General features: G+C 44.9%; 1 protein-coding gene across 13 annotated transcripts in view; it reads left to right on the top strand.

The window, feature by feature from the left end:
• PHACTR1 (phosphatase and actin regulator 1) overlaps positions 1 to 27611 on the top strand; it is a 562751-nt gene that overhangs the window by 429183 nt on the left and 105957 nt on the right. For all 13 annotated transcript variants that reach the window (XM_082730196.1, XM_082730202.1, XM_082730204.1 and 10 more), the window contains one exon: positions 23128 to 23208. In XM_082730196.1, coding sequence (XP_082586322.1) covers positions 23128 to 23208 — 81 coding nt within the window. The remainder of the gene's footprint in view (positions 1 to 23127; positions 23209 to 27611) is intronic.

A 27611-nucleotide genomic window follows, 5' to 3' on the forward strand; every position in this document is an offset into this window, starting at 1 on the left:
CCCATCTACTGAGATCTGTTCCTGGTATTTCTCTGAAACTAACTTTAGTCATGCGATGTAGATGCTATGTTTAATTTCTAGAACTCTCAGTCCAGAACAAGGCTTACTTTAAAAAAATTTCTTCAGTTAGGCAAACTTCCTGGATCCTCTCCTGCTTCGGGAGCTTTGTACTATCACTTTACTATCACTTCATGAAATTTGATTGCCTCGCACCACTAAAAAAGCAAAACAAATCTTCAGTTAGTGTTTCCCCATTTCACGGCTCGTTCAAATTTTTGAGAAATTTTGCCTTCACTTAATTTGATAACGTGTGGCGCTCTGCTTTTAAAATAATAATTTCAGTATCTTAAAAGTCTTCTCAGCTTGTTACACCTGTTGGGTCAACCTGTTAAATAGTTTAAAGGATTTATCTCATCAGTGATATGAGTGAATGCAAGACATAAAACCTCCTGTTCCTTTAATGATACAGAAAAGAGCTTTCACAAAGCCAGTTTAGGAAGAGAAGCTTGAACTCAGATGTCATTCAAAATTTGAGCCTTGTCATATTTTCTAATCTTTTTTTTTCCAAATCCTTTTCAAGAACCATTTTAAGGAAAATAGTGCATTAGACAACAACCCACCTCAGGAAAAGAAATCCAAATAGCTTCTTGCCACATGACTGAAATAGACATGAAACTTTGAAGACTGACTCACATCCCAGGAATCTGGTTCTTATATCAGATGCTCATGTACTAACCCTGTAACTCAGAAAGGGTTGCGGTAAGTTGGTGGGGGTACTTGTTGAGACCTTAGTTATAGTTCTGATTAACTAGAGGAACTTCCTGACCTCTGTGATCATGGAGCTGAGCTCTGCCTTTCCGGCCCAAGTAGTACCTGCCTGCACCTGCCAGGGACTCCTCCCAGCTCTCTCTATCCCATCACTTGGTTCTCAGCGAATCAGCCGTCTCAGGGACCCATGGCCTCATGTAGACCAAGGTCAAGGTCTCGACCACCTCTGCATCCTTTACATGGTATATACTTAGCACATGTCTATTCATGAAGTTGTGATCTGCAAGACAGTGACAACTGTATTTATTTTATTATGGGGTACTAAGTATCCTTGGGAAGCACTAGAGGAAAATGAGCAGTTAAGAGTGCTGAGATAATCAGTGGAAAATCTTTTGTGTCCAGGATGTCCAAGCTTAAGCCTGGAAACCGGAAGGATTCAATTTTGGTTTGATTTTTGTTCAGTTCTGGGCTTTTTGTTTGTTTTAGTAAATACGGAAGATAAGAAGCAAATTTTCAAAGTGTACCTAGAAATCAGGTGAATGGAATGGGCCTGCGACCTAGAGCTAGTCAGCATCTTACCTATGAAAATATTTAGTATTTGGTGATCAAGTTAGTGAATGACCAAAGGAGTGAACTAGCTTTGGACACAGCCATCGTAGATCAGAAATTTTCACATAAAATGGTACATTCAAGAGTTGCCTCACTGGTAGATTTAAACTGATTGGATTAAGTCATCTGTATATCTTCTCTCTTCCTCTTTGGTACAAAATAAAATTAAAATAACTCTTGGGTTTCTATAGTCATTTAATTCCTATGGTATGTGTCTTTACTACTTATATTGTACTAAAATGTGGTGATACGACACAGGGGCCCCCTGTCCTCGTGGACCGGAAATAGGAGTGGGTGAGTCTGTTTCCGTTGTCTTTCACCTAAGCAAAGAGGCCTCTCTCTCCAGAAATTGAAACACAGAAGGCAGACTACCAGGTGGTAGGAGAAAAAATTTGTCTCTTGGTCTCACCTCTGAAGCATTAGTCAGAGAGTCTGCTGGGCCTCCTGGGACTGAAAGGGGTGATCTGCTAAGGAAAATAAGAGAGTTTCATCTTTCACAGCGTCTGAGCATTAAAGGTGGAACAGTGTCCCTTGAAAGTAATAATAAGTAGTAATCACTGTCAAAAAGAAACAAAGCTGGACACTATGGCAGTAAGACAGATTTTATTACTTACTAGTGCCTTGGAGGAGAGACCCCAGTGTACCCCGAGCTCATCTCCATGGAAACAGAAGGCAGGAGGCCTTATAAACCCTGGGATGTGCTGAGGGAAAGATAATAAAGGACCTTATGGACTGTGAGTAGGCCATCTGTGTCTGCTGACTGGGTCTTAATGAAGTTAGGCTCCTTCCCTCCACAGAGATTGGGAGACAGAGGCTTTATTTGTTTGTTTGTTTGTGAGAGAGAGTGTGACTGAGGTGCGATCGGGGCTGGGGAGGGCGGGGGCAGAGGAAGAGGGAGAGAAGGAATCTTAAGCAGGACCCATGCCCAGTGCAGAGCCTGATGCAAGGATTCAATCTCATGAGCCTGAGATCATGACCTGAGCTGAAACCAAGAGTTTGAGACTTAACCAACTGAGCCACCCAGGCACCCCAGAGGCTCTGTCTTTGTTGATGTTTAAATTTCTAAGGAATAACCTCCTTAAGAAAGACACTTGGGTTATGGAAGTTACATAAACATCTCCAAGGAACAGAGAAAGGATTTTCTATTTAAGTTTTCTGAAGTAAATGCTCTAAGAAAAGAGAGCTCAGGGCCTTCTGTCAGATGTTGGCCAGAACAAACAGTTCTCTTGGCAGCCTTGAGCTTTCTCAGACCCCTGAAAATGGGGCTAGAATCCTCACCATCCTAGGAACATGACCTTGAGCTCCCAGAGAGTATGTTAGTGTTTTCTCAATCTCTTATGGATCATTTGTATTAAAAATTGAGTTCTTATAGACCATGATTGAAGGTTAGTCAAGAAGAAGGCTCAGAAGCACCTCAGTAGAGTTTAGTCAAGGAGAGTCATTGTCTCCACTTTGGGAGAAACTCCAAAGGGAAAACAGGATGTATGTCAGAGGAACATTCACGAGGCCACCCCCTAAGAAGGAGCACTTCCTTCTGTGTTTACCTTGAGGCCTCTAGTTATGTTAATAAGGAAAATGTTATTTTCTTAGATAACAGAATTTGTTAAGTGACTTGTGACTAAGGGTACAATTTCTACCAGAGATTTTCTTCTTCATAAAATCAAACATTAGCTTTTAAGGCAGTTAAAATTTTAAAGTTACGGTGATTTTCACCTATCATAAGCTTTGTTAGATCAAGGATCAAAAGCACGAATGTGACATGGGCCATTCAATGCATTTTTCCATGAAGGCCACAGTTTTATACTTAGTTTTAAAAGAAATCATGTCAAGAGGATTTGCTTTGTTACTTGTCTTTCTTCTTCTTTCTTTTTTTTTCTTTTTTTTTTTTTTTGGTCACAGGAGTTGAAGGTTTTTCCTCCTCCTCCAACTTGTGAGAAAACTCTATTTTTTTTATAAAGATTTTATTTATTTCAGAAAGAGTGAAGGAGGGAGTGAGTGAGCAGGGAAAGAGCAGGAGAGGGAATCTCAAGCAAACCCCATGCTAAACATGGTGTTGGACACAGGCTTAGTTCCAGGACCATGAGATCATGACCTGAGCCAAAATCAAGAGTCAGCCGCCCAACTGACTGAGCCACCCAAGCACCCTGAAAACTCTAATTTTTAAAAAATATTTTATTTATTTATTTTAGATCACAAGTAGGCAGAGAGTTGGGGAAGCAGGCTCCCCACGGAGCAGAGAGCCCAACACGGGGCTCAATCTCAGGACTCTGAGATCATGACCTGAGCTGAAGGCAGAGGCTTAACCCACTGAGCCACCCAGATGCCCCCAAAACCCTAATTTTTTTAAAAGATTTTATTTATTTATTTGACAGAGATAGATCACAAGGAGGCAGAGAGGCAGGCAGAGAGAGAGAGAGAGAGGAGGAAGCAGGCTCCCTGCTGAGCAGAGAGCCCTATGCAAGACTTGATCCCAGGACCCTGAGATCAATGACCTGAGCCCAAGGCAGTGGCTTAACCCACTGAGCCACCCAGGTGCCCCGAAAACCCTAATTTTTAAAGCAGGCTTCAGCAAATTTTGATACAGAGGCCAAATCCATCTCCCAGCCTGTTTTATAAATAAAGTTTTATTGGAACACAGCCCTACTCCTCCATTTGCACACTATCTGTAGCTACTGTGTGTAGAGCTGAGCAGTTTCCTCAGAGACCACGGCTCTCTACCCCCTTGCAGAAAAAGTTTGCCAACACCCACTCTATGTACTCACAAATTCTTTCTTCCATTGTAAATATGTTTTCTATCTATTCGAAACATGGGGCAGGAAGGCTTACAGAATCCAGACTGATACTTTTGGACTCCATTGTATGTCCCTTCAACTTCCCAAATTTTCATTTGAGAGATTCAACTTGAATGCACATCCTTGTTTTAAGTCCCAGCACAGCGTCAAGAAAGAGGCCAAGTGCATACCAAGCAGCCAGGTTTCCTCAAAAACTAGGACCTTTGGCTCACCTATTTAAAGACCTTCACACACACTGGAGGGAGATGTACTTATCCTCTGACGTTTCAGTCCTTCCCTAATTGTGGAAATGCAAGGGTAAGTGTCTACGTTGGAAATAAAATAAAAACCGCAATAATAACAAAACCTTGTTTCTCTGAAAAACTGTAGAACCCTTCCTCTTAACTTATTTAACCTTTCCATAAAATTCATCCCCAGTGTTCCTCTATAGAGAAATCAAGTCTTGTAATCCCAAAGGGTCAAAGGAGGTCTTGAGTTTCTGATAGAATTTCTGTGACTTTAGTTGAAGAATCAGCAACTTGTAGAGACATTTAAGCTCATCACCAAATATCCTGTCTCTAGATTTCCACAATTTCCCTCTGTGAGTTTTGACATCTTAAAACAAAGCTCATCACTGCACACCCATTAGGATGGCTATTATCAAAAAAGAAAAAAAAGGAGAAAGAGAACCTAGAAACTAACAAGTGTTGAAAGAATCTGGAGACATTGAAAATCTTGTGAATTGTTGATGGGAATATAAAATGTTTCCACCATGGAAAACAGTGCAGTGCTTGCTCAGAAAATTAAAAGTAAAATTACCATATGATCCAGCAATGCCACTTCTGGTATATATCCAAAAGAACTGAAGCAGGATCTCAAAGAGAAATGTGTACTCTCATGTTCGTATGAAACACTATTCGTAATGGCCAAGAGGCTAAGTAACCCAAGTGTCCATCAACAGATGAATGGATAAAAGAAATGTGGTATAGACATACATTGGAATATTATTCATCCTTAAAAAGGGAGGAGACGTTGTCACATCCTACAGGATAGGTGAACCTTGTTGACATCATGCTAAGTAAAAGAAGTCAGTCCCCCCAAAAGATGAGATACTCAGGACACCAGTGGCTCAGTCGGTTAAGCATCTGCCTTCAGCTCAGGTCATGATCCCAGGGTCCTGGGATCAAGTCAGTCATTGGGCTCCTGCTCAGTGGAGAATCTGCTTCTCCCTCTATCCTCCCCCCGCTGCTCATGGTCTCTCTCTGTCTTATCTCTCTCTTTCTCAAATAAATAATCTTAAAAAAAAATTAATGAGCTACCCAGAGCAGTCAGATTCATAGAGAAAGTAGAATAGTGACTGCCAGAGGAATGGGGAGTTGTTTCATGGGTACAGAATTTCAGTTGCACAGGATGAAAAAGTTCTGAAGATCTGTTGCCCAACAATGTGGATTTAAGGCTACTGAACTTCTGCTTAGGAGTAAGAAAAATGCCAGATTTTCTGTTGTGTGTTATTATACTCCTGGTGTTAATAACACTAAGCTGATGGCATCACCGAGCTCAGAGCTTTGACACAACACATGACAGAGTCTGGACAGCTTCTGTTTAGAGTCTGTCTTCGTGGTTCTGCAGCAGTTTGTTTATTTACCTCGTTCTGCCGGGTGACAGGCTATTTTAATAAGGGAAGCAAAGGAGTTGGTTGATCTGTTCTCATCACTTGTTCTTGTAATATTGCGTGAGTACATCCTTGGGTGAGATTTTCTATTAACCCGATGACGAGGCCAGCACGGCACCTCTTATGGGGTTGCCAGGAAGGAAGAAAATGGGCCAATGATGGACATTTGCCTTTGGAATGCTGCTGAGATCAACTGCGTTCCCCTCTGCACCCCAGCCCAGACCTTTGCTCACATCAGCCCATCCCTGGGACTCGATCCCTACCATTGGGCAACTGCCAGACAGGATTCTGGAACAAAGTTCCATTCAGGATGTCCTAAATAATCCATCTCAAGCAAATGAGAGGAACTGGATTCTTCCGTTTTTATTCATGAAGGCAGGATTGTACCTTTGTAGGCTTCTACTGCACATGCTACAGTTATTTGAAAGGAAGTGCAGAAGTACCCATCAGAGACAAAACGCACACGTGGCTGTCACAAAAGACAAGCTGAGAGGCTGAGCATTCGTTTAAGGGAGCGACGTGCTGCCTGCCACGTCTCCCTGCCTTGTCCTAGCTGTGAGGACTGATGGCATTCCGTAGGAACGAGCAGCACCTCGAGGAGAGCTTCAAGGAGCATTCTGCTTCCAGCCTTTCTTTTCTATTGCATATGTTATGAGATCTCTTCTTTTTGCGGTGGTTGTGTTTTTCCGTTTTTCCAATTGCTGTTATGACAAGTGTTGACTTACCAGCCTGCTATTTAACTATTCTGGGATTTCTTTTTTCAAGGATAACATCTAGGTCCCAACAGTTAATTCCAGCCCCCGCCCCCATACAGAAAAACAATTCACTTCAATTCTTTGAAAATAATGGCTATTTCACCATAGTGGTGGTGGCGGTGGCGGTGTTAAGATTTTATTTATTTGCCAGACAGAAAAAGAGCACAGGCAGAGGGAGAAGCAGGTTCCACAATGAGCAAGGAGTCCAATGTAGGATTTGATCCCAGGACCCTGGGATCATGACCTGAGCCAAAGGCAGACACTTAGTAGACTGAGCCACCCAGGCAGTTTTTAACATTTGGCAAAAGCCTGAAGTACAGTCGAACCCAGTCCCTCTTTTCTGGGTGAAGCATCTTACCTATCATGCAAGAAAAGATTGAGACAGAAATGAAAAAAATGTTTTGTCTGCAGACTAGGAAGGGACGTTCCTAAATTGTTTCGGACTTTTTCTTAGATTTGGAAGATTTTGTTTAATTACAAGAAATTATTATGCATTTTTTTCTTCATGAGCATTTCTGTTCCCTTTTGATGTAAAAGTCTCCATATAACTATTTCAATATGCACATCAAAATCCATGCCATATCTTTGCATGCTTTCCTACATAATCCTCTCAACCTGAACTGGTGATTCACACCTTCTGAACCTTTGTTTACACATCAGAGTGTGAAATTATACATGGATGTGTGACTTTGTATTTCCTCTGGCCGGGTGAAGTTTTTCCAGTAAGGAAAGTGTGGCAATAGTGACAGTCACATGGTTTATCAGTTTTATTCCCAGAGGCAATGTGGTGAGTACCTGAAACCTGATTCAATGATAAGTAAATAATGGCTGAATTTAATAAAATGATTTAAGACATAATCATAGTTTTTACAAGCTGCAGAATTCTGTCTGGGATATAGCAAAAATTTTGTTCTTCTGTTTATGCACAGTAGCCCATCTCTACAGGTTTGTGCATTCATAGGCTGGACGAGTTGTGAGAAGTATTCCTCGTTCTTGAAGGCACAGATGGGCGGTGTAATGGCAACATATAAGTAATGTAATGTAATGTACATGTAAGTAAGTGTTCATACGGCTTGGGTTGGAGTCCATCTTTGCGCTTTGGGCAAGATTCTGAACATCTTCCTTTTCTAGGTGATGGAGACAGTAGTACCGACCTTGTAGAGCTGAGCTGAGATTTCCATGAACTACTGCATGGAAAGCAAGTAGAGCAGCTCCTAATGCATAGTTAAGTGTTACCATGGCAACAGAAGGGAGAAATCGGGTCTTCAACTCAAAATGTCCCTTTTGGGCAATGTATCTGTCTGAGTTAGATGTCTGACATAACTATGCATAACTGTAATTGTTTTTAAAGATTGATTTATTGGGGCATGTGGGTGGCTCAGTCATTAAGCATCTGCCTTCGGCTTAGGTCATGATCCGGGGGTCTTGGGATTGAGCCCCGCGTCGGGCTCCCTGCTCAGCAGGAAGCCTGCTTGTCCCTCTCTCACTCCCCCTGCTTGTGTTCCCTCTCTCACTGTCTCTCTCTTCTCTCTCTGTCAAATAAATAAAATCTTAAAAATTTTTTTTTAATTTTAGAGAGTGTGAGTGGGGGGAGGGGCAGAGGGAGATGGAGAGAGAATCCTAAGCAGACTCGCCACTGAGTGGGGAACCCAACATGTGACTTCTTCTCACCGTCCCTGAGATCATGACCTGAGCCGAAATCGAGAGTCAGATGCTTAACCCACTGAGCCACCTGGGTACCGCTGCCTGGGTAAAATTTTTAAAAACTTTGCTCCAAATTATTAGCTGACTTGTGTTCTGACTGTAGGTAAAAAGCACAAATAAAAACTCATTATCTAATGCTGCTGTCTTTCTCTGATTTATGAAGCGCCAGAGAAGTGAGATTGTAAAGCTTAAATGTCTTAATACTGCCTGGTTTTTGTTTTTGTTTTAAAGATTTTTATTTATTTATTTGACAGAGAGATCACAAGTAGGCAGAGAGGCAGGCAGAGAGAGAGAGGGAGGAGGAAACAGGCTCCCCGCTGAGCAGAAAGCCCCATGCGGGACTCGATCCCAGGACCCTAAGACCATGACCTGAGCCGAAGGCAGCAGCTTAACCCACTGAGCCACCCAGGCACCCTGCCTGGTTTTTTTTGAAGACTTCATTCAGCAGCGTTGATCTGACCCAGGGTAGAAAAACAAGCAGTGGAGCAGGCAAGCTGATTTGCATTAAGTTGGCACCACAGAACATTTGGAACAAGGGCCCTATTATCTCGTAGGTAACAGGTGGTAGCTGGGGTATTAAGCTCTTTCTGGGCATGATTTCAGATTTCCGTTCTTCAGTGCCTTGGGCAGTCCCCTTCTATCACAGAGTGATCAATAATAATTAGGTGTCTGGAATGAAATGCAATACGGTATTATGCTTCCTACATCTGGAAGGAGAAACTCACTTAACCAGCCCTAAATCAGTGCATTCTCTCTTTATTCCTGGGGGGCAGCGTTCGAGGCTGCAGAGAACACGGTGGAGATGTGAACTCTTGCTTGGTGCCCCATCGCACAAAAAAAATTAGCTGTTATGACACACGTTGCTGCAAGTAACAGAAGCAAGCCTTGAAACACCGAGTCTTGATTTCTGACATAAACGCTTTCATCACGTTGCATTCTCTATCACGGGAGGGCCACCTGTTTCACATTTAATAAAAATGGCTGTCACCATAGGTGATCTATAGGGGAGGGGACAGGCGAAGGTTGTCAGTGGAGCTCAACGTAAATTGTTTTTCAGATCTTACAGCTTATTAAATCATGTTCTAGCATGTTCCTGTCCTAGGGGGCCAATCAAAGAACAAGGAATTACTTCTTTTGTGCCTCGTCGGTCTCAGAAGAGAAAACTGATACTTATTCCATTAGAATTCGATCTGAAGTTTTCCTGGGCAGATTGGGGCTCACGGAGCCAGAACATGGAAACTTACCTCTGCACGGACCCAGGAGTGCTGAGGCCTGATCCCTGCAAGGTGACTTCCCCTCGGTTGCTCCTTCCTTGTCATTCACTGCATCCAGAATCCTTGCTGCTGTAAAATCACCCACAACGTCCTGCCCCCACAACTCCCAGTCCCTGCCCGGTTCCCTGGAGACCTCCAAGCATTGAGAACAGCCCTTCCACACTCTGGTCTGACCTATTTGAAGAAATGACCAGGAAAAGATGTGCAGCCTCTCTTGCCTAATAATCGCCCTTCCTTTCATTAACCAGAGAGAGTCTGCAGGCCGACGGCACGATTTCATTTTCTGGTGGCTGAGTTTTTTTATTCTCCTTCAGAGACCATTGGAGCAGTGCAAAAGGAAGCAGCGTTACTGAGAAGGCCCTTTTACTGTTTTATTTTGGAAAATAAAATACGTTCACAAAATGCATTAAGTGGAGCGTTGATGTACAGTGTAACAGGTGGTTATAAAGCCAGTTCTGTATAACCCCTGGCCACGGCAGGAAAGGTACTGACAGCCCGCGGAAGCCCCTCGGTGTGCTTCTTTCTTTCTTTTCTTTTTTCTTTTCTTTTCTTTCCTTCTTCCTTCCTTCCTTCTTTCATTTTTTCTTATCTTTTTCTTCCTTCTTTCCTTCCTTTCTTCCTTCCTTCCTTCCTTTTTAAGATTTTATTTATGTATGGGGGGGAGGGGAAAGAGAGAGAGAGAGAATCCCAAGCCAATTTGGGACACCCCAAGTGTCCTTGGTGTCCTTGGCACAGCCAGCCGGGCGCACAGCGTGGGGCTCAGTTCAGGACCCTGAGATCATGATCTGAGCCGAAATCAACAGTCGGACACTAAACCGACTGAGCCACCCGGGCGCCCCCTTGACATATACCTTTCTGATTGCAGTCCTCCTCCCCGCCAAAGGTAGACCCTGACTCAGTTGATGCTGTGATTGTATCCTTGCTTTGTATTTGTAGTGTTCAAGGTGGGCGAGGCTTCTCTGCAACATAGTTGACTCTTGCCTGTTTTTGAACTTTATGTAAATGGAATCACAGGATGCGTGTTTTGTCTTGCTCTTTATCTCTTACTGGTAAGATTCATCCCTTTTGTGTGTTGACTTTTTATTTTGAAAAATTTATAAGAGAAATTGGGAGGATTATATAGCAGTATTTTAATATAATTATTGGATTGCCACCTAATAGTTACAGAGATTTGGCCATATTTGTTGCTTTTTTTCCCCCTCTTGAAGTGTTTTAAAGTTAATTACAGACTTTTTTTTAAGGGGGGCATGGGAGGGGCAGAGGGAGAGAGAGAATCTCAAGCATGGACCCCTATGAGGAGCTCGATCTCAGGACCCCGAAATCATGGCCTGAGCTGCATCGAAGTCGGACGCTTAACCGACTGAGCCACCCAGGCGTCCCGATTACATTTCTAATAACGCATCTCTGAAAAATAAGGGAAATGTCCTGTGTAACCACATGACCCTTATCCTATCTAGCAGAACTAATAATAATTCCCTAATATCATCTAATACCCCGTCCACATTCAGGCGTTAACAGCTGACCCCAAAACACTTTTCTAGCTGGTTTGTTCAAACCAAGATGCATAAAGAATTTTTGAAGAGGTTTTAACCATGCAACTTGCAGCGGAGAATGAGTGGGTGATCCTGCCTTTTTCCCCATACACTTAATCAGTGGGTAGAGCTCTCGTGGGACCTGGCTGCAGGCCTGTCACCCATGGGAATGAGGAAAACGAATCACCTCATCTCTGATAATGACATGGTCCTCCTCTTTTGCTCTATGACTCCGGAGGAAATTGCACTGTCTGAATTGCTTTCAGGAAGAAGCGTCTGATACCAATTATGTCAAAGTCAAAAATGTTATTTGGGGCAGATACTCTGCAGTACTGGTCTGCTCAAGGTTAAACAAGTCTAGTTATACTTATCTGGGGGAACGCATTCATGCGGGGGTAGCCTATCTGGGAAGCTCGCTTCCAGGACCCCAGGAGGACAGGCAGATGGTTGGCTGGTCCCTTGGTTTGATTGGGATCTTCTTGGTCAGCCACTTGGTATTTCAAGGCTTTGGGTTTTTGGTTGTGTTTGATTCCTTTGCCAGAAACCTCTTTAGGAAGGAGCTCGGCCCTCTGTGACCCTGCTAAGGTAAGACAGGCTGACCTCCCTGATTCCTTTTTTAATGGAAGAACACCACATTTGTCCCATGTGATCTGGTATTTATTTAGATCAGCATTTCACAGAAGATTTTCCTCAGAATGCAAGTCCCATAGTCTCCATAAAAGGACTGTATTGTCCAGTGAATTTGGGAAAAACACCAGCTTCAACAGAGTTAAGCTGGTTTCCTTACTGTGTGTCCTTTTGTGCTAATGAACAAATCACCAAATTATTGTTCTCACAGCTTTTTCCTCAGAGCATCTCTGGAGGTTACTGTTCTGCAGAACAGACTTTAGAAAATGCTGATTTGGGGGACTTGGATAGAATCATGAGCAATAACAAATAAACAGTCTCACCTACCTCATGGGTCATAAAGTCTTTATCCAAGCTAGCTGCGTGGCGTTACACAAAAACAGCATCCGGGTTACCATGTTGGAGAGAGGAACTTTGTTCCTCTTGGACTTCTGCTCATCCTGGAACCTTGGGGAAATCAGGATCTGTGCGTGTAACAAGGACAGTTACTTAAATTCTATCTTACAGATGGAATTTCCTCATGGTTTGGACTTTTAAAGGGAAAAAATTCCGTACTGGTCAACCTCTCTGATTTTGAGGATCACGTGACCTTAATTGCTAATTTTTTTTTTAAGAGTTTTTAAAATTTTATTTATTTATTTTAGAGTGCACGCGCGCACATCTGTGTGTATATGCGTGCGTACACGTGTGGCGGGAGGAGACCAGAGGGGAAGGGAGAGGGAGGAGGAAAGAATCTCAAGCAGACTCCACACCAGGCACAGAACCCATGCAGGGCTCCATCTCACAGGCCCTGAGATCACGATCAGAGTCAGAATCAAGACTTAAACGCTTAAGCAACTGAGCCATCCGGAGGTCCTGCCAATTTTTTTTTTTTAATTTTGTTCTTAATGGGCAATTCAATAAGCTTTCTTCAGGTGACCAAATAATCAAACCTTGCCTCATTATTCTGTATTTGGTAAAATGTTTGGATATTCCTAGGACTGGAACGTCTTTGATACTAGCACAGTGTCTGGTGTTCCTTCCAATTGCTTCTAGACTAATGAGACTTCTTGAATACATTGGTCATACCATTCTATCTGAAACGAGACATGTAGAGGTGCGTTCACTTCTACTTTCCCTTCTTTTTCAGCGTAGCCCTTAGATCGACAACCTCGTTGGCTTTGCTCATGAATTTCCTTATGAAGGAACTGATCAGCATTTACTAGATGGCATTTACCATCTAGTTTTTCAAAATGGAAGATTTCCAGATTTATCCTACTTCTTCTTCCTTGCCTTTCTTCCCTTTTATATATTTAATATATTATACATATTTTATGTATTTCATCTTCATCTTTAAAAAAGGAAAGTATTTCACATGAAGATCATGTGAATGTGGATTGATTATTTAGGGCTGAGTTTCCCAGGCTATAGTTGTATTAGATCAACAATCCCCGGTGTTCATAAGTCACATGGGAAGCAGGGGTATGTTCTAGGCTCTCAAGGTTCATTCCGTTTGTCACTTGTAGATTTCTAGGCTAAATTCACGGTCTCTGGGGTTGTAAAATTTCAAAGGGATGAAAGCCACTGATTTTAAGTACAAGTTGACTATTTTAACAACCGAAAGAGTAAGACTCTGCAGTAAGCCGCTGCAAATTTCATCATTGCTCAATTGTTTTTCCCACTTCAAATGTCTAGCTTCTCGAGAATGTAATTTTAAGGCAGCTGAGCAGAGAATTCAACAGAGACAGATTATCCTAGAGTATGAGCTGAACAAGTTCCTGCACTGCTACTCTAAGTAGAACCAAGTAACTTGTTCCTGCATCAATACTGCTTCTCCCACCTCATGTTTTTTTTAAGATTTTATTTATTTATTTGACAGAGATCACAAGCAGGCAGAGAGGCAGGTGGGGGGCAGGCTCCCCACTGAGCAGAAAACCCAATGCCGGGCCCGATCCCAAGACTCTGAAATCATGACCTGAGCCAAAGGCAGAGGCTTTAACCCACTGAGCCACCCAGGCGCCCCAACCACCTCATTTTTTTTTTTTTTAATAAAAAAGCAGTACTTAAAAATTACGAAACATAGTTGTTGTTTTTTTCTATACTGGGAGCATATTAAAAAAGTGCACTGCCCGTGAAGCACCTGAGTGGCTCAGTCGGTTAAGCTCTCGGCTCTTGGTTTCTGCTCAGGTGGTGATCCTAAGGTCATGGGATCAAGCCCCACGTGGGGCTCCAAGCTCAGAGGGGAGTCTGCTTAAGATTCTCTCCCTCTGCCCCTCCCTCCCACTCTCTCTTTCTCTAATAAATAAATCTTTTTTAAAAAAGAATGTGCTACCCAGAAATTGTACCTTGAGTGACATATTCTAGAAAAACTCTTCCACCTGTTCACATGCATGCCAGAAAAAAATGTATTTACAGCACGAATGTTTGCCCCAAAGTTGAAATAACTTAAATTTCCTTCAGTTGCAGATGGGTAGACAAATTATGACACTTCTGCTCCATGTCATGGTATGTAGTGTTCAAAGAGAATGAGGCATTTCTGTAGTGCTGATGGGGAGACCTTTAAGGTATATTGATTTTTGAGGGGGAAGAAAGAGCTATAATATGAGCAGAATGATCCCATTTATGTTTTTAAAAACTGCATTTATGCATAGTGGGGGGTTGAGTGGGAAGCAGAACGGGGGGGGGGGGTGAAGAGAGGAACAGAAGTAAAATATCAAAGGAAAGCAGCAGTGAGATTTGGGGAGTTGTGCCGAGGGAAGGAAGGGTGGTGTAAAAAGGACTTTCTTTTCAGTGTTATTTCTCGAATTGTTTACAGGGAAATATTTTCATAAATGAAATAAAAGCATATATGTGTGGGTGGTGCACAGGCACAAAAAATAAAAAGAGAATGTGCCAGTTACGTTAAAGATTTTCTTTATTTGAGGGGGATGGGCAGAGGGAGGAGGAGAGGGAAAGGGAAGGAGAGAGATTCTCCAGCAAAGTCTGAGCGCGGAGCTCAACTCGGGGCTCGATCTCACGACCCTAAGATTATGACCCGAGCCGAAATCCAGAGTCCTATGCTTAATCAATGGAGCCCCCCGGGTGCCCTGAGAATGTGCCAGTTATTTTTAACAAATTCATCCAATTGGGGCATTCACTAGGAAAAGCAGTCTGCCCAAGATGTCAGTTCTAAGTTCGTCAGTGTCGGAGAACATGGGATTCCTTGGCTTGGAACACACCTTTGTGGAGGGCAGATGCTGGGGACCTGGTTGCTGGTAAGGGTGGCGTAGCTTGCAGTGCTGGCTCGGAAGGGCTCCCAGAAACACTTGGACGGGAACCACTCCGTCGTTAGCGTTGCTCTCTGGGCTTTAGTGGAAGTCCCTGCCAGGGCTCCGTTCTTCACCAGACTCTGCCTTTCTCAAGCATTTGCTCATAATGGAACAGACTTCCGAACAAGAGGTTGGAACGTAAAGCTGTAGGAAATACCCCTAGTTTTTCCTTTGTGACAAACCCCTGCCGAGGACAGGTGTGTTTTAAGATGTAGGTCTTGCTAATATTTAAGCACGGTGAGGCCAACAGATCAGGAGATGCCTGCCATTAAAAAGATGGTTTGGGGATGCCTCGGTGACTCGGTGGGTTAAGTGTCCGACTCCTGGTTTCAGCTAAAGTTATGATCTCAGGGTCTTGGGATCGAGCCCCGTGTCGAGCTCCCCACTCAGCCCAGAGTCCGCCCATCCCCCTCCCTCTCAGTCTGCTTCTGTCTCCACTCGGGCTCTCTCTCTGTCTCTCTCTCTCTCAAATAAATAAGTAAAATCTTTGAAAATTTTTTTTAAAAAGATGGTTTGTTACACTCACAGAGTCCAAGAGAAAGGGTCATGCCATGCCACGGAGGGCCATGTGGGGAAGCATCGGGGTTGGTCAGGAGGCAGAGAGTGGGAGGAAAATGAGAAAAATGTGGGTGAGAGCCTGCAGCGCGTTTCCCACAGGCAAGAATGGACAGTGGAAGCAAGATGGCCTGGCTGGTTTGAATCATCTCAGCAGGCTCCAGGGCATGAGACTATTTCCAGTTGTCTGGCCCCCAGGCCTGGGCTGATGAGGGCAGGTGGATAGTGGCCTGTAGAGTAGGAGCCCCATGAAGGAGGTGGTTGGGGGTAAGGGCTCTGGGTCAGGTGGTTTGATCGTGAAAGGTAGGTTCACGGGCTAGCCGGGTGCTGCCTGCGGTATTTGGCTAACCCCGGGAGAGGCAGCCTCCCTGGGATTAGCAAGACCCTCAAGAGTCACCTGAAACTAACATAACATGGTATGTAGACTATATTTAAATTTTTAAAAAGGAAAAATACAGAAAGTAAAAAGATAAGATTAATAAGCAGTGATAGAGATGCGAGAATAATTATGCATCTCAAAGTTTTCTGTGTGGCTTTTATATTCAGGCTGAGTTTGGAGGCAAGCTTTGGAGGTCTTCCTTGGACATCCTAACCTTTGATTATGGTTTCAGGAGGGGGGGTGCATTTGGGGGCTATTTTTGGTCTAGTAATTGAGAAATCTCCTATTTATTTCAGGCAAGAGGGGTATGGGAAACTACCTTTTGTACATTTGGATCTACTCAACTAATTCTTTGTCAGTCTATAAAAGCAAATCAGTAATGTTTGCCCCCTTTCCTCTTCAGGCTGTCTCTGGGCATAGAATTTTAGATCAGATGTCCCTGTAGTAGACTTTTGCACATTTGCTGGCTTATGCGATTTTGTTTTTGATGTTTCCCTTGCTACAAGACCACCTCGAACTCTTATGACAGTGTTCTGCATTTACTGCAGCCTAGAAAATGGGTTCTTTTCTAAAGATCCACTGTCTGAGCTGTACTTTCATTTTGGAGGGGAATTAGGTTCTGTTCTTTTCCTATTTTGGTTCTGTTTAGAGATTTAGAAAAATGTTTTTTAGGAATTTACCTCTATATGTTAAATTCCTAACCCTTTGATTTTAACATTGTGCTCTTGTTTACAGTGGCCTAACATTTATTTAATTGTCTGTTTAGAGATACTGTTTTTGTTTTAACTGATGTTTTTTCCATTAGGGGAATTTTTCTCTCATGGTCACTTTTTTTCATGTCCTAACAACTTATGGAGTTGTCGCTTACATACCATACAAGTAACTCATTGAAGGCATATAACTTGATGATTCCGGTAAATTTAAAGAGTTTTATAGCCATCACCGCTGTCCAGTTTTATAACCAAAATGTTTACTCCAGAACATTCCCATGTGTGGTCTCTCAGATTTCTTACTGTCTTGTGCTTTAATAACTCAGTAACATTTGAGTGATCCCTGTGTTTTATATTTTCTTGTTTTAAAAGAAGCCTTAACTTTTTCTTTCATATAAAAATATTACTTTTTTTTTTTTTTAAAGAGAATGAGTGAGAGCCGGGGGAGGGGCAGAGGGAGAGGGAGAGAAAGAATCTTAAGCAGGCTCCACGCCCAGCTCAGAGCCCGAGGCAGGGCTTGATCTCATGACCCTGAGATCATGACCTGAACAGAAATCAGCAGTCAGACGTTCAACTGACTGAGCCACCCACGTGCCCCTAAAAATACTACTTTTTACCACACATCTAACAAGACTGTTTTTCAGTTTTCTTTTTTTAAAAGGTGGTTGACTTTGTGCTGTTAACTTCCATTTCCTGCGTCCCAAAGGCAAGCATTGCCCAGTGAATCAGCTCACGGTCATGCCGTGGACCTCCGTTTCTCTGACCTATTCCTGCTATCCTTTGGGAAGCTGGGGTACCTGTTACACCTTCTGTCTTCCCCTGATGTGTTGCTCCTCTTCCTTTGACTTTAACTTTTTGTTATTTCTTCTGTTTTTCTTTTTTTTATCTTACCCAAAGCCAAACTTGTTGGAGAGGGCAGATCGGACCTCGTCTTGGTCAGTGGACAGGAAACCATTATGTTTTCTTTCCCCTACATCAAGCCCTCTCCCCTGCCCAGTGTTTGGTAGTTCAGTAGTAGACCAGGTCAGAGGATCTCAGTGGTCCTTCTGTTCTAAACAGCCCACTTAACTTTACTTCCCAGAGCAGTGGTGAGCTTGTCTTTGTCCGAGGTTAAACTTTGCTCTAACTTTGGAAGGGCTGCTGAAAATAAGACTGGAAAGCAGACATCACATATATCTTGTTAAAAGAGTAAGTAAAGAGTGCCCCAGAAGAAAGACTCTCCTAAGAATAGTGTAATTATGCCATTGCACCATGACCTACAGACCCACGTAAACTACTAATAAGATCACCTTCCATTTTTAGAGCCTTGTACGTTAGATTATATTTAGAGCCTGTGCATATCATAACAGTCGTCACGACAATGTGGAATGGAAAAAAAAAAACCCACCAGGCATTAATATCTCTTTCTCCTCTGCCACTTACTGCTGTTTGACGCCGAGCAAGTCAGTTTTGCAGGGTCTCAGGTACCTCTGAGAAATGGGAATGATACTACTTAACAGAATGTGGTGAGGATTGAATTAAATAACATGCTATGCCCCCCTTCTCAAAATGATTGTGTATCCCCGGTCAACACAGGGTTCTGTGCTAGGAGATGGACAAAGCCATAGGATAAAAGAGCCATCTCTTCCCAGAATGTCAATTCAACTTGGAAATTGGTTGGGGGTGGGTATCGTCTTGTTTGAAGAAGAGCAGATCTATTATGGGAGCTCCACCTCAGTTCTTTTGTTGAAAAAGATTTCATTTAAGAGAGAGAGAGAGAGAGCATGAGCAGGGGCGGAGGGGAGGAAGGGCAGAGAGAGAGAAAGCAGACTCCCCACTGAGCGGGAAGCCTGATGGTGGCCTCGATCAAGGACCCCGGGATCATCACCTGAGCCAAAGGCAGACGCTTAACTGACTGAGCCATCCAGGCGCCTTGCCACCTTAATTCTTAAGGAAAAACTCAGTACAGTAAAGAAATGGCATGCTTGGGTCAGCCAGCTCAGTCCTGTCCTTGGAGCCTCTGGTATTACGGCTTTGCCATTAGGAGTGTTGCCATGGAAAAGTTCGAGAAACACTGATATCTGTAATAGTTTACCACAGTCCATGCCGGTATAGCACAGTCTTAGTTAATCCTTGTTTTAGAAAGTATGCAACCACATTCCCCAGCATATACTTGACATCTCCTCTTAAGCACAGCTAACGCTGGGCTCCACATCTTCCCTACAAACCTGATTGTCAACCCACATCCCCCACTGAGTTCTCAACACCAATGTCCATTCAGCTGTTCATCTGGGTCCAAGCGACCATCATCTCTTGCCTAGACTGGGAAGCCCCTAGAACCCGCCCTCCTCCAATGCATCCTCCACGGTGAAGTGGAAATGGTTTATTCCCATTGTCCTTAGAACAGTGTGGTCCATGAGGCCCTGCCGGGCCCAGCCCCCATCCCTCTGGCCACATCTCGAGTCCTTCTCCATCTGGTGTTGGTGGCTGTAGTGACACTGGGGGCTCTCTCTCACCAAGGACACCATGACAACTCCATCCGGAGTCACTGCCCTGTTTTCTACGTCTGGAGTGTCTCCCTCAGCCCCTACCTGACTGTCCTTGAGGTAATACATATTCATCTCTCAAACTCAAACTTGTGGGTCCCCTCCTCAGAAAAGCCTTTTCTCATGACCCTGTAGGGGAGATTACTGATCAGATGTCTGGTAGAACATGTCCTTTTCTTTTTTTTTTTTTTTTTGAAGATTTTATTTATTTATTTGACAGAGATCACAAGTAGGCATAGAGGCAAGCAGAGAGAGAAAGAGAGAAGCAGGTTCCCCACTGAGCAGAGCCCAAGGCAGAGGCTTAACCCACTGAGCCACCCAGGTGCCCCTGAACATGTCCCTTTCTTTTAGCAGGATTTACCTGGATTTGTAATCACACGTTAGCTAACACTGTTTGACGCCTGTCTGAACCACATATTAGTCTGTCAGCTCTGCGAGAGTAGGGGCTGTCAGAGTGCCTTTCACCATGGGCAGAGGGTCTGTCCTTGTTGGACAAGTGTGGGGAGCCCGCGGCGGTCCGCATGGCTGAGTGGCTGGCCGGGGAGCGCCCACGTTCTGCTGAAACTTGACATTTCCGGCTGCCAAGCCCGTGGCTTTGCCCAACTTGCTGTGGATTCTTCCTCCAGTGCTGGGCCTTAGGTCTTCCCACTTCTGTCTGTGGCTCTTGACAAGCCCCTGAGAAACCTCATTTTGATTAAGGGAAATCCATCCAATCTGTGATTCAATGCAGGATTGGCAAAGCACCTCCTCTGTGTGCTTTCTGGGTGGCTTAATGCCACCCACAAGATCTGTTAGCAAAGTCCTTGCTTAACTTTGCCTGTCCAGTCTCTTCCTACTGTGCCACCAAACCCATCTTTGCTTAAACGTGTTACAGGATTTGTGTCCCCCTTGGTGCCTACAGTTGCTGGTCCCGCCGCTTCCAAGAATGAAGAGGTAGACAGGATGAAGGGTGGCAGGCAGCAAAGCAAACTTACTGAGCAGGCATCTAAAGTTCCTGGAGAGGGAGGGGGCCAGAGCGGGCTGCCCTCAGAGTTTCCAAGTTTAGCGGGTTTTGTGAGCTCTTTCACGGAACCGTCTTCAGCAATCGGTGTGCTGAGTCGTGCCAACAAGGGCTTTGGTCACATATCTGTGTACCTATCAGGCTAATGCTCTGTGCTGATGCTCTTTCTTTGCTGACATCTGGGGGCTTAGGTCTTAGCTGCCCCTTGCCTGTGATATTGACAAATGCTTTGTGGTTCATTGCCTTCTTGGAGGACGTTTTGCAGCCGTCATTTCTGCAAAGGCAGCAGAGCAGAAAGTCGCTGAGTTCCTGTCCAAGCTGCACATCAGGATGTTAGTGCTGTTTGATCTTAGCTGTCCTGACTCCATATTTTCTTCTTTTTTCTTTTTTTTTAAATTAATTTATTTATTTTCAGAAAAACAGTATTCATTATTTTTTCACCACACCCAGTGCTCCATGCAGTCTGTGCCCTCTTTAATACCCACCACCTGGTACCCCAAACTCCCACCTCCCCGCCACTTCAAACCCCTCAGATTGTTTTTCAGAGTCCATAGTCTCTCATGATTCACTTCCCCTTCCAATTTACCCCAACTCCCTTCTCCTCTCTAACACCCCTTGTCCTCCATGATATTTGTTATGCTCCACAAATAAGTGAAACCATATGATAATTGACTCTTTCTGCTTGACTTATTTCACTCAGCATAATCTCTTCCAGTCCCGTCCATGTTGCTACAAAAGTTGGGTATTCGTCCTTTCTGATGGAGACATAATACTCCATAGTGTATATGGACCACATCTTCCTTATCCATTCATCCGTTGAAGGGCATCTTCTCTCTCTTTTTTTTTTTTCTTATTCTTTTCTTTTGTCTCTAGTTTGGGTGGGGAATCCTGATTGCTCAGAAGTGTTCCAGGGTGCACCTTGACTGCACCACAGTCGATACATCCAGCTACATCTGTTCAGTCATCTCCCACCAAAATGACTAGGAGGAGGAATGCCCAACAGAAGAAAAATACAGAGGATGGGCCTTCTGCAACAGAGCTAACAGCTATCGACATAGACAATATGTCGGAAAGAGAATTCAGGCTAACAATTATCCAGGCAATAGCAAGGTTGGAGAAAGCCATGGATGACCAAACGGAATTGATTAGGGCCGAACTGAAAGCGACCAGACAGGATGTTCACAATGTTAGGGCAGAGCTTAAAGCTACCAGGGAGGAGGTTCAAAATCAAAAGCTTCTGACTCCATATTTTCTTGTTGGGGACCCTGACCGTGAGTCCCTAACTGCCCACCCCTCTGAAAGCAGACAGAACTTTGTAACAGACTGCAAGCAGTTCTCTCTCCCTTCTCTGGGCGTTCCTCTTCTGCACAGAGGACAGCCTTCTGCCCTCCTGCCCCCCACCATGTCATGTCATTTAGTACATTTAGTATGAATCCTAAAACTCCTACAGCCCCCCGCCCAAGCACCATTCCAGTGATTCCCACACCCACCTTCACGGTTCGACCTCCGAATAACCCTTCTGACCGCACTTCTGTGGGTGTATGTCTATGTATCCGTTTTACTATTAATGTGTTCTCAGGAAGCTCTGTGGGAGAGCAGCCCAACCTCAGATTTATTTGGCTGCCTCACACCACTGAATTCATTATAAGTTAAGAGAGAGTTAGAATATTTTTTAAAATAGTAAGTCCCCAAAATATATAAAATGCGATTTTCAACCTTGATATGACTGACAAGAACCCAGAGTTTTTCACGACAATATAGATGTCCAGGTCCCAGCCTGGACTTGACTAAATCAGAGAAGCTGGGGCTGAGGCATCAGTGTTTTCTCAGACGGGCAAAGTGACTTGACCAAGGTCACTCAGCTAGTCCCTGTTTCCTCGCTTGCTTTCTAGTGCTCACTTGTATTTTTCGGACTAAATTCTCCTGAGGGGTGTGTGTGTGTGTGTGTAATCTGTGTTTGAATTTGTCTGCATAAAAGTTTCTTTATTTTATAAATGGCTCCCCCCTCCCCAGAATAGCCGTGCATGCAAAGCATGTGGAGATTTTCAAGCTGACAAAAGCAACCAAAATAATCTGTTCCCTCCTGTTCACGTGGAAACAAATGTCAGCCGTTGGGGTGGCTCGCTCACACTCACTTCCGTGGGCTCTGCTGACTTCCTCCACCTTACCTCGAGCCACAGGCCTGCCCTTGGTGCTGCCACTCACTTTTCCACTCCTGGGCTCTGTTTTCACTCAAGTCACCCTCTGTCATGGCCCCTGGGCTGAGAGAAGCCCCCCTCTCCCCTTCTCCAGCACCACCTGCCTGAGCATTTGGCTCAGAGGCACAGCTGGGTCCCCGTGGAGGTGCATTTCATAACTGGGGAGCTCACCCCTGACTTGTCTGCTCGGCTTTGGACCCCAAGAGAGGAAAGCAGTGGACGCCTGTCCCACGGGGGTCCCCAACTCCCTGCCCCAACCCCTCATCTCTCAATCCAGAGAGCTTTGTGGGAGATATTTGCATACCATTTTTTTTTAATAGCTGGGAAGCAACATAATCCTCCGTGAGACCCCATCTATGCGAACGACATAATTAAATGCCACTTACAAGGGAATGGCAGACTCAGGATGCTTTGCGGAGATTGGAGTTAGCACTTGCTCGGTTGAATCCCGGCGGCTCTTGTCGGTAGTTCTGTTACACTGACAAGTTGTTGAATTTCTCGGGGCTGTGGTTTACTCCGCCATCAGGCAGGGTGAGGTGAAATGAGACAGAAGCGTCTGCCTTATAGGTAGTTTGAAGATCATTTTGAAGATTAAAAGAAATAATCTGATGAAAATGGGTATGGGATTTCACTAACATTAATAACATGTAATTTACCGAAGACTTTTCTGTGTGTTACTTTGTAATACATGTTAACATGTGATTCCTTTGCAAAGCTCTTGGTTGCCGACTCACACCTGCTTCTCTGTGTTTTGCTTGTAGCCCTGGAAAGGAAAATATCAATGAGGCAAAGCAGAGAGGAGCTGATAAAACGAGGGGTCCTGAAGGAAATCTATGATAAAGGTAAGGGGGACTGGCCCCTCCGCAGGGCCCGGAAAGCTGTGTGTGGAGTGTGTGTGCACGTTTCTTGGAATTGGATTCTGTTTTCCACATCACCTTCTCAGGATTTGAACCTTTAAAACTCCAGACAGTTTTGGAGAGAGGAGAATTTTGCAGACCACGCCAGAGCTGTGGGTGTCCTTTTAGAAGAGAGAAATCAAGCTCCTTTCTTCCCAGTCTTGGAATCAGACCACCGGGGGCAGTGTGGAGTTGGGGGGCTGCAGGAAAAGTGTGCGGGTCCTGGTCGGGAGCCTGTTTGTGTTCAAGTACACACAGCTGGGGCCAAGTTAATGGCCCAGTCTCTTTCTGGCACTGGGGGCTCCCAAAACAAAGGTTAAAAATCTACAGGCATCTGGAATTTCCTTAACAGATTTTTTTTTTCTGGCCTTCTGTCTCCCCACAATAAAAGAAGTCAACATGGAGGAAGTTATAAAATAGAACTGTGCACATAAGATATTTCAAATGGTAGCATTGACTGGGAAGCTGCAGATGGTTTGTGAAAATGTGCACCAGTGAATGGATGCCCTGTTTGAATGCTCTGTCTTTTGCTTATTGAACTACTCTTTAGTACAAACGTACGCAGAGGTTTCAATAGTAGATTAAGTATTCTTCATTTTTGTTTTTTAAGAGTTTCGATGCTTTATTGTTTTATTTTTAAAAACTATTTATTTGGGAGAGAGGGAGAGAGAGCACGAGAGGAGAGAGGTCAGTGGGAGAAGCAGACTCCCCGCCGAGCAAGGATCTTGATGTGGGACTCGATCCCACGACTCGAGGATCATGACCTGAACTGAAGGCAGTCACTTAACCAACGGAGCCACTCAGGTGCCGGAGAGTTTTGCTATTTTGAATTAGGCTTTCTCTCCTTCCTGCTCTCCCCAGCTACCCTCTCCCCCCTCTCTCCTCCCCTCCCCCTGGCCCTCCCCCTCTCCCCCTTCCCTCCCCCCTGCACTCTTCTCTCCTTCTCTTTCTTCTCTCCCCCTCCTCTTTGCTCCACTTCCTTTCCCCCTCCCTCTCTCCTCCCCCCTCCTCTTCCCTCTCCTTCCCCCCCTTCCCCACTCCTCCCCCCTCCCCTCCTCTCCCCCCTTCCCTCTTTCCCTTCCAGTGTGCAGGTTAAGGCCCTCTATGAACTGACACACTGTCCTCGTCCATCTTGATGCAGTTGCCGCCAGTAATTGTCTGTTTCAAGTCTTACCGTTCTGGGAAGCGGGTGTTATTCGCTGGCCCAGGTGATGAAAGCACGTATTCTACTGTAGAGATTCATCGTGCCAGTTCAGGCAACCCTGTAATTCTGCGTTGACCACGTTTCTGGGAATCTTCTGCAGGCCTGACTTGTAGTCTGATAGAAAAAGGCAGGCTGGGGTGTCTGGGTGGCTCAGTGGGTTAAAGCCTCCGCCTCCGGCTCAGGTCATGATCTCAGGGTCCTGGGATCGAGCCCTCCATCGGGCTCTCTGCTCAGGGGAGCCTTCTTCCCTTCCTTTCTCTCTGCCTGCCTCTCTGCCTACTTGTGTTCTCTATCAAATAAATACATAAAATCTAAAAAGAAAGAAAGAAGGAAAGGAAAGGAAAAAGAAATGAGAAAGGCAGGCTGTGTTTCTTACTTGGGTATCCCCCACCCCCCAGGTTCCGCCGCTATCAGTGACTTGGTCCTTAAGCCTGGGGCACGTGTATCCATTCCTGTCACGGGCCTTCCGGCGGGCACTCCTCAAGGACTTTTTCTTAGCTCTGATGTCCACCCCAAGGCGGAAGAGGCCCTGCCCTGCCCTACGTGGCAGGGATGCTGGAGGGATGGCGTGAAGTTGTGCTATTTGGGACTACCGGCTAGAACTCGCAGGGCCCCCTGAGGCCAAGAAATCCCTTCTGTGAGCCCCTTCCTCCTTCCACCTGGGTAAGGCCTTTCCAGATTAGCATTCTTTGGTTGATTAAACTCCTCCGGGAAGAGGTGTCCACAACATCATCCCATTTCTCCCATGTCTTGCTTTCTATCCAAGCCCCAGACCTCCCCTGCATGGACCTGAAGTCTTCCCGCCTCCTCCTTAGCACGGCAGAGGTGGTCGGTGTCCCACTGCGGATATCAGACTGCGTAGTAAGCATCTACTTGCTCCCATCACATTTAAAGCCTGCTCTGATCCAGTGAAACGATCTCTTCCCCCTCCCTCCTGTCTTCTTGCAACCTTTCTAGCTCTTACTCTAAACCTTCTGGAACATTCTAGAAAACACATTTGACCATAGCATTTATTATTTCCATTCCAGCTCATAACTGGGTTGAGGTCAGGATTGTCCAAGTAACTCCTGACTTACCCAGAGAAGTCATAGGTTACTAGAGCAAAAGCCTCATTTTCTAGAGACAGAAATTGGGAGGACGGGGCTGCAAGCAATTCCCAGCTGCTTTATTTCGTGCGCTCAGTAACTGGCTGGGGACGAAGGGACAAGTTGAGCTCCCACTTGTCACCACATTCCCGGACTTCCTTGTCTTTTTGCTGTCACTCTCTGTGCTTTTCTGCTCAGTTGTCGGCCGCCTTTCCTTGCTAGTAACTCTCCTCCAGAACACGGTCCTCAGAGGCTCCTGCCGGGTCTCCCCAGCCTCACGTAATGCTTCAGATAGAGAAGCCTCACAAAAATGTTTGTTGTTTGAATGATGGGAAGAGGAGAAGAGGCGAGGGACTAAAATCAGAAATCCGTTACACAGAGCGCTCGCAGAACTTTGTATTGGCTACGGGCTTTTCTGATAGAAAGCATACATTTGAGGGGCGCCTGGGCGGCTCTGTCAGTTAAGCGTCCGACTCTTGAATTCAGCCCAGGTCACAGTCTCAGGGTCTTGGGACCAAGATGCTCAACAGGGAGTCTGCTTGAGATTCTCTCTCCTTCCTTCCCCCTGGTTCATGCATTCTCGCTCACTCTCCCTCTCTCTCTCAAATAAATTTTTAAGAAAGCACCCATTTGTACCACTTTGGATATTAATCATGTTACCTTATATCAGCTGTGAGGAACATGGGCCCTGGCATCCGATTACTTGGGTTCAACACCAGTTCCACTACAACTAGCTGTGCAACTTCAGTCAGGTTGCTTACCTTCTCTGTGCTTCTGTTTCTTTATCGTAAAGTGTGTTTAATGTCATAATGAGGTTTACACGGGATAACATATGGACGGGTGTTTGCTGGGGCTGAGTAACAGAACAGAAATGTCCTTCCTGGTCTGGAGGCCAGGAGTCCGAGATCATGATGTCAGCAGGATTGATCTCTGGAGAAGTCTCTCTGCTTGGCTTGCAGATGGCTGCCTTCTCGCTGTGTCCACCCCTGGTCTTTCCTCCAGGCGCACACACTCCTGGTGTCCCTTCCTCTTCCTAGAAGGACATCGGCCCTATTGGATTGGGGTGCCACCCTTACGAGCTCATTGAACCTTAAATATCTCCTTCAAGGCCCTTCCTCCAAATATAGTCACAATGGCTGGGGGGTGGGATTCAACAGAGGAATTTGGGAAGTGGGGAGGATACAGCTGAGTCCTTAACGACATGTCACAGAGAATAGTGGCTGTCACCCCATAAATTCTCAAGACGTGACAGCACACCCTTATTAGTAGTCATCCTCCGCCTTTACAGGTGTCAAGAGCCTTTTCATGCCTCACCATCACTCAGTGGGCCCAAGAGTTCAGAAGGAACATCACTGCCTACTTTTATCCGAGGTGCGAGGATCTGCGACCCTGTCTTAGCCATGGCCCCCATGGCCCGACATGAACCCCACCACCACCCCGATTCAGATTCCCTCCTGTACCCTCACTTAGGTTTTCCCGTCCTCCTCCTCCTCCCCTTTCTAGGACAACCCCCCTCTCACTGTAGCTGGGATTCTGGTGGGTAAAAAAACACATAAAGCACCTGGCAAAGGGACTTTTTCATTGTTTTCCAAGTTGCGTGTTTCCAAGAGGCGTTTCAGAGATCGGGAACAATTGTGCCCTGTTGCCTGGCTGGTAATTCCTCATTCTGTGCCTTCCCCAGCCTTAGCACACACAACTGTGATGGCATCAGCCCGCCAGCGTGCTGGAAAGCTGCTTATCTGTAGTAGGTAGCTTTCCTCCTCCAACTTCTTTACATGATCGATTTTGCATCATAATACCCCACTTGTTCATAGAAAGTATAAAGGTAAACTGTAGGGAGACGAGCTTTATCAATATTTGGGCTGGGTGAACTCAGAATTGATGAGATTTTTATTACTCTGACAGTTCTCCTCAAAATTCTTTGTATTTTTCTTAGCAGTTTACAAAGCCCAAACTGGGACATACATTCAAATCAAGCAAAATGAGGGATTGGGTGGAAGAGAAAAGTGAGAAAAGTGTCTCAAATATCTATAGGAACAAGGTTGGAAAACCTTCATTTA

Source organism: Mustela nivalis, assembly GCF_964662115.1.
Source record: "Mustela nivalis genome assembly, chromosome: 5".
Taxonomy (NCBI): Eukaryota; Metazoa; Chordata; class Mammalia; order Carnivora; family Mustelidae; genus Mustela; species Mustela nivalis.